General features: G+C 51.9%; 1 protein-coding gene across 3 annotated transcripts in view; it reads right to left on the reverse strand.

Moving 5' to 3' along the window:
- iqgap2 (IQ motif containing GTPase activating protein 2) overlaps positions 1-14,358 on the reverse strand; it is a 32,426-nt gene that overhangs the window by 8,841 nt on the left and 9,227 nt on the right. For 2 of the 3 annotated variants that reach the window (XM_067231012.1, XM_067231010.1), the window contains exons 3-26: positions 12,409-12,565; positions 11,735-11,812; positions 10,365-10,441; positions 7,804-7,871; positions 7,579-7,692; positions 7,140-7,318; positions 6,392-6,479; positions 6,030-6,193; positions 5,695-5,782; positions 5,408-5,571; positions 5,134-5,297; positions 4,838-4,962; positions 4,438-4,601; positions 3,425-3,515; positions 3,095-3,262; positions 2,764-2,912; positions 2,411-2,581; positions 2,184-2,267; positions 1,946-2,017; positions 1,754-1,823; positions 1,350-1,558; positions 1,024-1,167; positions 653-816; positions 174-398 (exon numbers count right to left, since the gene is read on the reverse strand). In XM_067231012.1, the coding sequence (XP_067087113.1) occupies positions 174-398; positions 653-816; positions 1,024-1,167; positions 1,350-1,558; positions 1,754-1,823; positions 1,946-2,017; positions 2,184-2,267; positions 2,411-2,581; positions 2,764-2,912; positions 3,095-3,262; positions 3,425-3,515; positions 4,438-4,601; positions 4,838-4,962; positions 5,134-5,297; positions 5,408-5,571; positions 5,695-5,782; positions 6,030-6,193; positions 6,392-6,479; positions 7,140-7,318; positions 7,579-7,692; positions 7,804-7,871; positions 10,365-10,441; positions 11,735-11,812; positions 12,409-12,565 (3,177 nt within the window). The remainder of the gene's footprint in view (positions 1-173; positions 399-652; positions 817-1,023; positions 1,168-1,349; positions 1,559-1,753; positions 1,824-1,945; positions 2,018-2,183; positions 2,268-2,410; positions 2,582-2,763; positions 2,913-3,094; positions 3,263-3,424; positions 3,516-4,437; positions 4,602-4,837; positions 4,963-5,133; positions 5,298-5,407; positions 5,572-5,694; positions 5,783-6,029; positions 6,194-6,391; positions 6,480-7,139; positions 7,319-7,578; positions 7,693-7,803; positions 7,872-10,364; positions 10,442-11,734; positions 11,813-12,408; positions 12,566-14,358) is intronic. The other variant, XM_067231011.1, reaches the window with a different exon arrangement.

Consider the following 14,358-nt stretch of genomic DNA (forward strand, 5'->3'; position numbering starts at 1 on the left):
GGCAAGTGTGTGTGTCTAAACAAACGCAAGTCTGTGTGTGTCTATGTATGCAATTGTATCTCTAACTAAAAGTGTGCTCTTGTGTGTGTATAGGACAAGGCCCTGGGCATATATACATAAATATACATACACAGTCAAAATGAGTATGTGTGTGTGTGTGTGTGGGTAGTTACCTGGCCTCCCCGGTAGCCGTCTCCAGCTGGTTGACCCAGGTCTTGTACACGTCCACAGGGTTGGTGTTGATGCCCAGGGCCTTGTCCTCGATGATCTCCTTCACCGTGGGAGCCAGGAGCTGACGGAGGGAGTTCTGGCCCCGCGCGCCCCGGTTGAAGCTCACCACCATCTTGATGACCGTGGGGTTCCCCGTCACGATGTCCTGGATCTGGTCCACCTTGGACCTGGGGGAAGACGAGAACAGGAGATCGGATACAACCCTGCCTTCTTCTGGACAGGAGCAGACGTTTCACACGTGCTAGACGATCGAATCAAACGTGGTTTTTCATTTGATTTGTAATTTAGCTCGTCTCAGGGGGTTTTACATCAGGCCAATAGCACTGTGCCTAATCCAAGCTGAACCCCACCCAGATTAGCATATCGATGTTCGTTTATGAAAGAAGGGAAAATGTTTTGGGGTCGTGGGGGCGTTCCTCACTTGATCTCTTCCTCCAGGGCGGTCTTGAAGAGCTTCAGCAGCAGGTACTCCTCCCTCTGGTTGGACGCGTAGTTGTACAGGGTGAAGATCACCGTGTCCATGAACTTGGTGGACTTGTTCTGGGGCATCTGGAAGATGAGCTTGGCCAAGTACAAGGGGTGGGTCTGATGGGGGGGGGGGAGGGGGGGGGGGGGAGAGCGAGAGCGCGTATCTTAGTGTGGGTGTGTGTCTGTGGTTGGAATGTGAGTGCGTGTGGATGTTTGAGGGGGGAGACAACATTTTGTGTGTGTTTGAGTTGGACTATTCATGATGTGCTGAGGTATGTCTGGGTAAGCGTGCGTGTGTGTGTGTGTGTGTGTCGTCAGACTCACCTGCAGCAGGTAGAAGAGGTGCTGGTAGGCCTCTAGTTTCCTCCTCTTGCCCTTGCTCAAACCCTTAATGCCCTGCCTGTCTCCTGTAACCAGCTCCTCCTTATTCTTCTTAGAGTTCATTTTCTTACTGTGGGACACCACATCCTGCGCACACACAAAGAGAAGAATGGTGGAGCACAAGTTAGTACTTCTATCAGACAAGTTAAACTGAATGATTTATCAGACTTTTATTTACCTAAAAATATATCGCTTTTGCCCCTGTCAAAATGCTGACATTATTGAGTGCTTTGGATTATGATGCAGTCTCTAGTTTGTTTGGATGTTACCTGCAGAGTGATTCTGTTCTTCACCAGCAGACCGATCTTGATGTCCATCATGTTCAGGTCTTTCTCCATCTGCTGGTTGGAGCGGATCTTGGTGACCACTTCCTCCCGCAGACGGATCACTTCCTGCTCCTCCAGCAGGTCCAGATTGCTCTGCTCCAGCAGGTGGACGAACTTGCGCACCACGGAGAGGGGGGGGTCCTGGGCGCCAGCTAGGGATTCACACACACACACACACATCAGGGATAATGACAGTTCACTTTTTGAGGCATTTTGGCTTTCATGGTCTCTAAAGAGAAACAGGAAATGTTGGTGCATGGCCGTATTCGAACCCAGGCCCCTGAGATAAGGCCTTAAGCCTACATGGTACACTCTCTACCGGGGGTCTCTATGAGGTGATGACTCACTAAGCGTCCTGTAGTCGTGCCTGGCTTTGTTAGCCTTGAGGAAGGCCTGGATCTTCACCACGTCCTTCTCCTGAACACACAACCACCGCACACAGCATCAGCACATCAGCACAGAGGAGCCCCGGTTATGGCCTTCACAATAAGAGTCCTCTGGAACCCCGCTGTGCTCGGGCTGTGGTCTGTGGTACTCACGTGTTCTCTGAAGTACCGCAGTCTCTGGGAATATTTCCTTTTGGCTCTCCACATCTTCAACAGGGACTGGATCTGAAACCGTGAGTGTACAGGGTCATGTCCTTTTCTCACAAAAGGAACATTCCTGTCATGTAGAAAGATGACTCTAAACAAACAATATATCTAAACGCAACTATTAAAATGACAGTGAAATATTTACTCTCCAAAATGTCTTATAGTCCACGGTCGTGTTCATTACCTTCACCACCGACATGACGTTGCCCTGCAGAACTTGTTTTCTGTCTTGGTACACCTTTCTCTGTTTATAGCCCTTCCAGGAAGCCTGCGGAACAGAAAATCATTTGCTCACTCACTCAATCTAGGATACGACAGCATGCTCAGTCTGGTGGGGACTGTCGGAGCCTAACCAAGACACCAAGTTCAGCAGCACTAGATCTGATGTATCCTGCTGTCGCTGTACAGTACCTGTAGCCTGACCACCTGGGGTTCCTGTTCTCGTAGATACTCCAGTCTCTGTGTGTGGGCTCTCCTCGCCAGGTAACCTCTAACCCGCGCCTGTAGCTGGGTCACCAGGGCCTCGTTGGCCAACCATAACTGTTCCCTGTTGTACTCCGCTGTCACTCGGCCAATCACGCTCTAGGGAAGATCCATAATCCAACCAATGAGCAAAAAACGCTTTACGAAATTATGAAAGGAAAAGACGAATATACAATACAAAATACTTGTTCAAGGCAATATTCGCGTGAAGAATCTCAGGTGCCTAAGACTTGTGCCCGGTCTTGTAAGTGTGCGTGTTGGTGTGGAAGTTCTGTCCGTACCTGGATGTCCTCTCTGCTGAGCTGGCTGCTGTCGCGCTGGAAGGCCTCTGGCTGGTCCCACGTCCCCCGCCCGCTCTCCAGGTTGTAGAAGTAGCCGTGGCCGTCCTTGAGCATGTGTCTCACCCACGCGCTCTCACTGCCTCCCAGAGCTGCGGTCAAGACACGCGCATGAGAGACGCCACACGGCAGGAAGTACTTTCACTCTCTCGAATTTTGTTATACAGCATATTAGTATTATTATGAGGAGGAGGAGGAGGAGAAGGAGAAGGGGGAGAAGTATTGCTAGTAGTATTGTTTGTATTATTATTAGACATGCTGGACTGTGAGTTACCTGAGGTAGTGTTGAGGTTTTGTTTCTGGGCCAGTTGGACCTGGTAGGCGTCGGCACATTCTGACAGCACCCCTCGGAGACCCGCGCCCGGCGCCTGCAGAGCCTGCAGGGTATTCTGTGAGTCCCCCCCCGCCACCACTCTGTTGATGTCCGCCACCGCCCCGGCCACTGTCGCCAAGGAGACAAACAAGCAACGCTCTCAACCAGACAGAAATGTAATCGGTTTGATTATGTTAATATCATAGAATACAATAGTAGTCTTATTGTGGGAGTTTTGTGTGTGTTAAGGTGAAAGGCTGTGTTCGCAACAAGCAGTTTGGTTTAGCGTACAGGTGAGAGCGTCCACTTCATTTTGATTGGCTGTGTGTATGGCCTCTTGGATCTGGTCCAACCACAGGACTGAAGACTCATCCCCAGAGCTCTAGAACCACACAGTACACAGTCAGTCTAGACTACAGTCACACACAGTTCACAGTCAGTCTAGACTACAGTCACGCAGACTACAGTCACACACAGTACACAGTCTAGACTACAGTCACGCAGACTATAGTCACACACAGTACACAGTCAGTCTAGACTACAGTCACACACAGTTCACAGTCTAGACTACAGTCACGCAGACTACAGTCACACACAGTACACAGTCAGTCTAGACTACAGTCAAACAGAATAGAGTCACACACAGTTCACCGTCAGTCTATTCTAGTCTACATTCCACAGAAAAGCAATCGGCAGAGGCTACTAGCGAAAATATAAAACGTACATATATGCTTGCACACACACAAAGCAGTACCATTTCCTCTCTGTCCAGGTGTAAGACCTGTAGGAGTGTGGGGGTTCAAACACTATTGTTAGTGTTTCACCAAAACATCCTCACACGCATGCTGCTGACTGAACTTGTTCCAGAACAACCAGAAAGGAAGACCAAGACCCAAAGAGATTACATTCCCTCCCACCCCAAAAAAAAAAAAAGAGTCCATGTTAAAACGGCTCACGTCAGACTTGTTCAGGAACCGGTCTGGGCTACGTTTCCCGAAAGTGTCCTAAGCCTAAGTTGATCGTAGAATCCATCGTACGACGAATCTTAGTTTTACGGGCCGTTCCCAAAGACATCGTAGCTAAAGTGTCTCTTGAAAATTCGTAACTCTTGAAAGCGCATAGATTAGCCTACTCCTTACGAGCATGTTTGGGAAACGCAAGTAAGAAATATCGATGGTTTCGTTTTTCGCTCGATCGTTGCTACGATCCATCGTTATCGGGAAACGCAGCCCTGATCTGGTTCAGGGCAGGCGTGATGGTTGAAGGGGCAGGTGTGATGGTGGAGGAGGAGGGTGGGGGGTTACCTTGCAGAGCTGCAGCTTGGTGCTCAGCAGCAGGTCGTGGTAGTGTCTGGCCGTGGGGGGGTTGACGGCCTGCAGCTGGGCTGTAGGGAGGAGCAGGGCGGCCAGGGTCTGGAGAGGGTCGCCCGAGTTCAGCGCCTCGTTGATCTCCGCGATGGCTATGATGCCTGGAGAAACAAAAGGGAGAAAGTGGTGTCGTTAGAACAGACTATATCTATTTTACTTTGGTGTTTATATATATTTAGCAAATGTTTTCATGTCGTAACAATATCTGAGGGGATATTCAAGAAATACGGAATCGATTTCCAACTAGAATTGTGGTCTCATTGGAGTTTGCACATGAGGTCAAAGTTCAGCCCAGTCTCCATGCAGGCGCCCTCTACAGTCTGCCGGCGGTACTCACGTTCGTGCTCCTCGTGCACCTGGAGGTTGACCTTGTCGATGCTCTTCTGGACGTCGTTCCAGGTGAGGAACTCCTGTCCCTGGGCCAGCCCCTCGGCTCGGAGCCTGATGAGGGTGTCAGCGTACCTGGGGGAGGGGAGGGAGGGGAGGGGAGGAAGTTGAGGGAGAGGACCACACACACCGGGCAAAAACCCTAACGCTGTTCGTGACAACCCCTGTGGGGGGCTGTTGATGGGTGCTCCTGTAAGGAAGCGGGGGTGGTTGTGTGTGTGTGTGTGTGGGGGGGGGGGGTCTTGCCTGTGCAGGTTGTCCTGGTCCATGTTGCTGAAGCCCAGGGGGGAGTCACACAGCTGCTCGGTGACAGCCTGGGGGTCCTTGGTGTCCAACACCTCGTTCAGCACCGCCACCGCCGACAGCATCTCCACGGCGACGCACAGCTCCGCGTGGCTCAGCCCCGCCTGCTTACAACCCGAGGGAAGGGGGGGGGGGGGGATCAGCGACCTGTACGTGCCGGGATCAGATATGGCACATGCCACATACATGCGTGTGTGTGTGTGTGTCAGTGCAGTACCCTGGTGCCCTGGATCTGCAGGCTGAAGAGCTCGGCCTGGTACAGGTTGGCGGCGCTCTGGTACACGATGGGCAGCCGCGCCTCGGGGTTCAGCAGCTCCTCGGCCGTCTCCTCCGCGTTGCCGCGGCGAATGGCCGCGTTGATGGCGTCCACGGCCGCCAGCTCTGGAGCAGGGACGGCATCACGCGGCGGGTCAGGAGAGTCATCCACAACAACAACAACGACAACAACAACGACAACGACGACGACGACGACGGGAATTCCTGGGACAAAATGGCGGGGCTCACTTCTTCTCTCTGCCTCGGCGTAGTCGTTACAGGAGCTGACCAGCCTCTGGATCTCCTCCCTGTCCATCGTCGCCGCTCCTCCACAGTCCTACACACGGGGGTGAAACATCTCCCTTAGTTTCCTGGCCCAGCCTATGGAGATCCACACTATATGTGCCGCACACAACCAACATGGTGCGTCCGTCTGAAGACTGCACAGTCAGGGTCTTTGGATGTATTCATTTAGCAGATACCATCGTCCGATGCGACGTGGGGAGAGATTTGAACCCGCGATCTGCTGTCAAACAGCTCTAACCGCCGAGCTGTACCCTCCCCGCCCTTCTACGGTGGGTCACCTGGGTCTTGTGCTGGCGGTGGGAGGAGAGGTGCTCCAGGTACCAGTGGGCGTGGGCCTCCTGCACCCCCAGCAGCGCCAGGGCCGGCAGACGGAGAGCGGCCAGGAGCGACGCCTCGTCCCCGGCAGAGACCGCCTCGTTCACCTGCCTCACCGCTGCCTGGCCTGGAGGCCGGGGGAGGGAGGGAGGGGTGAGATCAGAGGGTTAAAGGAGACCCGTTTTAAGAGCAGTTTTATTTGTCATTTTCCTCCCTAATTCATGCCATACATCCTAGTTCATTGGATCCATCCGAGATCAACATCAACGGTTACTTTCTCTTTAAGGAGGGACAGTAGTGACGGTGTGCGTCTGTGGTTTCTCACTGTTGACGAGGTCCACGCTGGCCTGGATCTCCTGCTGGGTCAGCAGCTCCTCGTACACATCCCTCTCCTCCGACGCCACGGACGAGCGCTGGGGGAGGCAGGACGGATGACGGGCGGGATGACAGGAGGGAGGGACACGCATGCAATTAGGCGGACGGCTTTGGTGCGCCCGTTTGTCCAGCAGGCTTTTTTCTAGCTTGCTGTCGGATGTCTGCATTGCACCTCGCTAGCTACATTAATGGACAATGTGCTGACTGGTGCAGAGGCATTGCGCCAGTCATGTTTTCCTAAAGCCAGCCGGAGTATGGGAGGTTAGGAGGAGGGATGCCAGTAGGGGTGTGTGTGTGTGTGTGTGAGAGAGTGAGTGAGTGAGTGAGTGAGTGAGTGAGTGAGTGAGTGAGTGAGTGAGAGAGAGAGAGAGAGAGAGAGAGAGAGAGAGAGAGACAGGGGAGGGGGGTACCAGAGGTTCAGAAGGAGTTAAGCTAATGCAGCAGCTACAGGAATGTTATGGGGACTCTCTGAGCTAAACGCTAAAGTGCCAACAACCAGATCTCAGTATTCTTCACACTGAATTCTGACCAGCGAAGCAATGACTCGCCAAGACGTACTGATCCCAAGTCAGTTGTACTAAAGGCTGTGTGAGGCAACTCTTGACCTTGTGCCTACAGACATCCAGCCTTGCTATCCAGCCTTCCTATTCAAGCCCCGCCCCCCATCCCCCCAGGAGGAGGGGTGTTGGCTCCCTCACCCTGCCCGAGGCCTGGTCCTCCTTCCTGGCCTTGGCCTGGCTGAGGGTGTCCTGGTAGTCCTGGGCCAGGCTGTCCATGGTGTTCCTCAGCAGGGCGTTGGGGTTCCTCAGGGCCCCCATGGTCCCCTCGGCCTCGCCGCGCTCCACCGCCTCGTTGATGGCAAACACGGCGGCGTGCACTGGAGGAGGGCGGGGCAGGAGAGAAGAGGGGCGGGAGAGGGGCAGGGCACAGCAGGGTTCGTGAGAGGTTAGCGCTAGCATCGGTTTTAAGGTCGATTGTAATACAAACTCAGCTGCTTCATGGGGTCAGCATGTATGTGTCGTTACAGATTGGTATCGGTCCACTACTACTACTTTGCTTGGCAGTTGTGCCCCCTCTGCCCAGCTCCAGTATCATCGTTGGCAAACTGATCACAGCGCCGGATAGACTCGTACTCACGGGCAGCCTCATCCACAGAGAGCTCGTTGGCCAGGATGCCCCCGATCTTACTGAAGGTGGGCATCTGGATGCCGTACTTCTCCAGCTCCTTCCTCATGTTGTTGATCTCCTCCTCTGGGGAGGGGCGAGGCGAGAGAACATGTCAGTGGGGGGGGTGGATGGATGAGGGGGACCGGATGTGGATGAGTCTGGTGACAAGAGTTCGTCGGAGGGCTCGGTTCTTACCTGTGAAGGCCACTTTACCCAGCAGATCCTGGATCTGTGGCGCGATGCCCAGCTTGTACAGATATAAGCTGAAATGGAGCGGGACAGGAGTTTGTGGTCAGAGGTCAGAGGTCACGGTGGACGTTAGCACAGAGTTGTGTTGTCCTACAACAGAGGGCAAACTACAGGAGTGAAAGGACCCCGTCTCCCGCCCTCCTTGACAGTATCTCACCACGCCGAGGCTGCGGTTCAATATGCTAGGCTTCGTCCGCACGCTCGTGGTGAAGAAGCCCATCAACTGCCCCGACATCGCCACAAGAGGGCAGCCCGTGCTCGGATACGACTCTTAAAAACGGAGACCTGTTTCAAGTCCACCCTGACAGGTGGTTGGAAACGGCATTAAACTTTCATCTTCCCGCCAGCTCCCTGATAGAGTGGCTGTAAATTATAGATAGCACTAGCTGCGTTCCATCAGCCATTCTGAATGAGGGGAGCGCATAGCAGCATACTAACACTGACATTTGACCCGTCGGTGCGTGTTTAGGTGTGTGCGTGTGTTTGTGTGTGTGTGTGTGTGCATAAACAAGGACACCGGTGTCTCTCTCTGATCAGTGACTCCTCTGGGTAGTGCTAGCTTTGCTGACAGAGCGAAGTTAAAAAGGCTGAAGACGTTTGACCCCTGTTACTCAGCCAAGGAGCACATTTCACTTCCACTGTGAACTGGAGCAAAGGACAAAAAAAACTGCTCTCTCCTCCTCTCACACTCCACACACACACACACACACAAGCGTATCAGAAGCACCAGCCGATATCACAAAATCGACATCAAAGCTCGGTGCCATTCCCTTGAATTTCCTTCGGGATTAACAAAGTGGAACGACTGGGATTTTGCGGCGGGCCTCTTTTCGGACGTCCGTCGGGTCGAACACAAAAGAGCGGCGTTGGTCCTCGCTGGCTCTCTTTGTGTTGACGCTCCTCAGAGCTACCCTCTATCCCCCGCCCGCCCGCCAGGAAGGAAGAGCACGTGTGTGTGTGTGCGCGCCCGGCCAGGGAAGGAAGCCGCCACTCGCAGGCCTGACCAAACACTACGGAGCGCCGTGGAAACAAGACTATAGGAGGGCCTCAAATGTTTCGCTCTGTCGCTACGAAGGCGGCCTGGCCCCGGACGCTGGAAACGGGGGCCGATTCGTTTGCGCCGCTCGTTTTTAAATAAACAGGAAGGCGTCATTGCGGGGCTGGGATCCTTGGAGTGGATACTGGTTCTGCGCTTTGTCCGCTACAGAGCCGAGGATGTGAGGACATACTGATTGGCTGGTGCTCTGAGGATGAGTAAATCAGTGCTTAAGAGGCACAGAGATAACGGTCCAATCAGAAGTTGCTAAACCTGTGACTGAACCTTGCAAAACGATATAGGGAACAACACAGGGCTTCTCAGTGCCATAACTCAGTGGCTTATCTATCCATCTATTTATCATCCGTCTATCACTTTCATCTCAACTGTTGTAGCTGAGGGCCAGCTTTGAACTCTGCGTTGCTTGTGTTGGCGTAGGAAAGAGAGCGCCTGGATTCTGCTACAGGTGTGACCAGGCCGACAGGGAGTGTCCCCCACATGGGGCTCTGCTCTGGGACACGTCAGCCTCGACTTAAGAAGCAAACGCACTCCGCGCTCGAGTTCAGCTGAACGCGTTTCGGTTCCCCTTTCAGACCACTGAGCCAACATGGCTATTAAAGGTGTTTCGCTTCCCGGCTCGAAACCGGGACAGCGGACATTTGAAAGCCATGAACCGAATGCTGCACAGTGAGATGGAAAAAAAAAAGCGAGCGAGACAGAGAGAAAGGTAAACTCAGACTATTAGGGCCATCTGGCTTCTTTCTGGGGGACTGATGCTGTGGAGGGACTATGTTGTGAGTGTGACATCATGCCGGAACCCTCCGGCAGAGCACAGACAGCTCTGTATCACCCGCTCCGGCAGTATAGATAGCAGCTGCCTGTTGACAGGAAATGACTCAGAGCAGGCAGGAAGTTACCCATCTGTCCAAGAGGGGCGGGGTTTGTCTGGGACGATACAAGAGTGTAGATACCGTACAATCGCGAAAGCATGACCGTGTTTTGTAACAGCAAAGTGACTGAAGCATCCCAAATTATTTCTTAAGGCGCAAACGGTCCTTTGAAAGCATCACATGCCGATTTCGCTTCAGATTGTCTTTCTAAATACGACTTCCTTGGCAATCTTTCCAATATTACTGTTGTGTTGTGTTATGTGTTTATTGTATCTATGTACTGTTTGTGTTTGAGAGGCTCTGAACAGACTGTGGCAACACGTCTCCTTGGAGAAGGACTGTAAAGACTCTATTTTTTGAGTCACACGTAGTTTTGAGGCCAATGGGGCAGGTAATCCAAGGCTTAATGTTGATACATCAAGGACTCCTATAATTACCAGCTAGAAGGGATTCTCTGCCAAAGCACTGGGGGGACGAGGGATGGAAATACAGCAGGTTTGCCCGACTGTGAGGAGGGTTCTGGCTGCAGATCGAGTCGATAAATCTTTTCAGTTCTCTCTCTCTCTCTCTGGCTCTCTTACCTGAGCGCGTGTATGCAGTACACCACCTTGGGCATGTTTTTGCGATCATACACGTCAGTCGTTTCGGGATAAAATATCTGAAAGTAGAAACCAGAGCGGGCATTAGTCATCCTTCTTTTCTCAGAGCCTGCCGAGGGTCTTTTATGTGCTGGAACAAACGTGAAAAAGAGTCGTCTCTCTCATCCTGTCTGGAAGTACATCTAAATGATTTACTTAGGCCTAGCTAACTAGACAGCAGCAATGTAAGAACTATGATTCTTCTTTCTTCTTCTTCTCCAGCCAAAACCTCAGACACTGAGGTCAGCGGTTGAAATCTTGACACCACAATCCCCCACCCCTGCAAGCGTTTATGTCACTTGTATGTTCTATTAAGAGTTGTCTTTAAAAATGTTGTTGCTTTTGTGGTAAAGTAACTCCTGTGAAAGCTCATGCGCCCCTATGTGCACACGCACACACACACACACACACACACACACTTACAAGCAATGACAGAACCTCGGGTCACTAAGGTGCTGAGAGCTTAAGTTGTGAGAGAAAACTTGGGGTCGAATTTGGGCACGCATGATGTGACATTGTTACATTTACATTTTGTCATTTAGCAGACGTTCTTATCCAGAGCGACTTACAGTAAGTACAGGGACATTCCCCCCGAGGCAAGTAGGGTGAAGTACCTTGCCCAAGGACACAACGTCATTTTGCACGGCCGGGAATCGAACTGGCAACCTTCAGATTACTAGCCCGATTCCTTAACCGCTCAGCCACCTGACTCCCTTGTTGCCCTCGGGTCTTTGCTATTCCTGATTCTTCTTTTTTTATACGCCTGAATGCAGTCAACACATTTTTGGGAGTTTTGGTTTGTGTGAAAACGTTGACAGCAATAACATAGTCCCCATGTGAACGTGAACAAAATCCCAAATTGAGTTGACAAGGTAAAGACAGGTCCCATTGCATCGCAGTAACAATTGGGTGTTGATGATTGTACGCTAGCGTTTCCCCATCCATGTTAAACTCCCGAGGGAACATCCTTTTTATTTTCAGCAGCATTAGTGCAGCCACATCCAGCCAACACACACACACACACAGTCACAAAGGAACAAAGTGCTTTACTTAACTGGCTTGGTGAAAGTAATCAAAAAGAGTGTGTGTTTTACGTTTGGAAGAAAGGTGTGGCGCCTTTCTTACACACACTACTGATAAGATTATGCCAGGAAAGGACAAGGGCTTTCATTGACTTGAATACAGTTGTAAAAACAATGCAACAATGCATATTTATGGGTTGTATTCCATAAGGTTAATGGTGTGTTGGGGAACAGTATGTATGTGTGTTTGCGCCTGGGTGTGTGTCTACCGTATGTATCCGTTAGCCTTACCTTGGGCAGGCCTACTGACTCCATAGCTCTGAGCCACTGCACTGTGTTGTCGGTGTGTCTGAAGTGGAGGCCTGTGCGCTGGAGGCAAACAGACGTATTAGATCCTGGCACACACACACACAATCATCGGTAAAGGCACTCACAGATCACGATGGCAAGCGTCAAGCTCGTTACAGTGCATTGTGTGGCAGCAACAGATGTGGTGGAGAAAACATTCGATGAAAATGTCATTACAGTACCTACTGCCTTTTCTTTTAGAAAGGAGGAGAAAAAAGTCTAACGGGGCGACAAAGCGCGCACACACACGCGTGTGTGCAAGTGTATTTTAACAGCTGCTGGTTGTAACTTCATGGGTCCAACACCCCACTCCCCCCACCCCCGACTCTATCTCTCTCTCTCAGGGGGAGAAGTCGACAGGATGCAGGGATGTCTGCGATGAATCGGGGATTACTGGCTTCCTGTCTGACACCATGGAGGTGTGGAGGAGACGAGGGAGAGAGCAGGGGGAGGGGAAAGGGCCAAGTCTGAGGGAAAACATGCGAAGTGACACAGCGTTCCTAATCGAAGCCTAGACGAGACGCAAGTTAAACCAAAAACAAACCAAATAGAAAAAAGTCATCTCAGATTCCATACCCCTCGGCTTCAACTGTGAAAAAGGAGTTTTAGAGACGCACCTTGTAGCGGGCCTGGTCTCGGTCGTAGATCCTCTTCTCGGAGACCGTCTTGGGGGCGAAGAACTTGGCCAGTTTGCCCAGGTAGACCCCGTTCCTCAGCCCCTCCTCCAGCTCTGTGGTGGGGGGCAGGTCCTCCTCCAGACACGCCTCCATCCACCTGGGGGGGGGGGCGACAGCACAGACCTCAGGGCAGGTCTAGGACGGGAGGCGTTCTTGTAGGGTTACAGTACCTGGGTTAGGGATCTCTCAACATCTAGCGTGACCTTCTCGTTGGGGGGGGTTAGACGGCTGACCAACACTCAGTGCTAGGTACTATCCTGTAGGTTTCTTTTCCTGCTCTGCCTCTGACTGTAATCCATCACAGTTGAGTTTGATAGTTTGCTGGTTGGTGTATTGAGTCAGGCTCCCCAGTAACAGGGCTGGGCACTTCCGCCTTGAGCAGCGATGCTTTGAGCGTACGTAGGGCAATCACGCAGTACCTCAAAAGGGGGTGGGGGGGGGTTACATCAGTTAAAACTAAAAGGTCACGCTCCCAAACTACACCCCAAACTTTGGACCGGCTCTTTTTTTGGCTCCGAGCTAACTTTCCACTCAATAGCAAGGCGGTTGCCGTGGATACGGTGGGTTATAAACAAACAGAACCTTGGTCTGTCGATCACCTCGCAGGGCCTGAGACGAGAGAGCGGCGGCATGCAAGTCTCATCGGACGCCCACGTTGGGTCCTCGGCTGGTCAATATTGGCTTCACTGTCCCTGTACAAAAACAGCATGACATCTAGATCTCGTGTTATGAGGTTGTGGTCGACTGGATAGCCTGCTTTATGGCACTTCCATTATCTATGAATGAATTTTTCGGGTTTTATATTGTTTATGCGTTCATATCTAATTCAAGAGCCGTAAGCAGCTGAATGAAGAAGACCCAACACCTAACAATTCACCTAGCGCCTAACCCTAACCCTCCAGAATGCCTGCTTGACTGTCAGGGGTGAGGGCAGGGCCTAGGCATCGTGTAGCCTGCCCAGTGGGCCACTGGGCAGGCTACTGAAGAGATTGTAAGCAAAGCACGTTCAAATCGGACTGGGGTGCATGTTGCATGCGAACAAAAGCCATGAATTATTGCCGACCGTGTCCATGACTGTACGCATCATCCTTCCTGTTGCCTTGCAGTGCTGAAGGATTAGGCCAGCGTACACTAGTGAGTGAGTGAGTGAGTGAGTGAGTGAGAGTGTGTGTGTGTGTAGAGGGGGGGGGGGGGGGGGGCAAGTGGCTGAGTTTGTCCTCTGGGACTACAGTACAAGGCCAACTTACACACATGGTACACAGGGAACATTTCACATTCACACAAGACCTGCAGAGGACAGGGGCTAGCTAACTAGCTTCTGAGTAACGAAAGACCGACACAGAGAGAAGTGTTCGAGCAGTTAATAAGACACAGGGGGGGTTCTTATCTGGAGGACTAAGTGGCTGTGTTTGTTTCCAGGCCTAGAAATTCACACGAGCGCGATGACGACTGGAGCGAAAACCTCAAATTTAGCACCAGTTTCACACCGTATGGCGCGAGCTAGCACCCGGTTGCTGGTGTAATGTCTCACTGCTTTTCATCAAGTCAAACAGTGACTCGATTAACACGGGACTAATGATGCAACGCAAGGACAACCCAACTACACGACCATCAGCAGACACAGGATCAGGGTAGGGAATGTCCTTGTACATGTCTGGACATTCATTCTGCCTGGTGGTCAAAAGCAGGTCTATTGACTACTAGCCTAGTTCAGTAGCCTGGTAAACAAGGTATGTACGCCATTTTTTCCCTGCTTTATGGAGATTCACTCTCTGAGCAGTAGGACGGGGAAGTAGGCCTCACGTTTCCTTACCATGTGACTTGCATTCCACTTGTTCTTCATCTCTTTCATGGAAGGGGGGGGGGGGGAGTGACCTTCCATCCTGTGAG

This window comes from Osmerus mordax, chromosome 28, assembly GCF_038355195.1.
Source record: "Osmerus mordax isolate fOsmMor3 chromosome 28, fOsmMor3.pri, whole genome shotgun sequence".
In the NCBI taxonomy this organism is placed as follows: Eukaryota; Metazoa; Chordata; class Actinopteri; order Osmeriformes; family Osmeridae; genus Osmerus; species Osmerus mordax.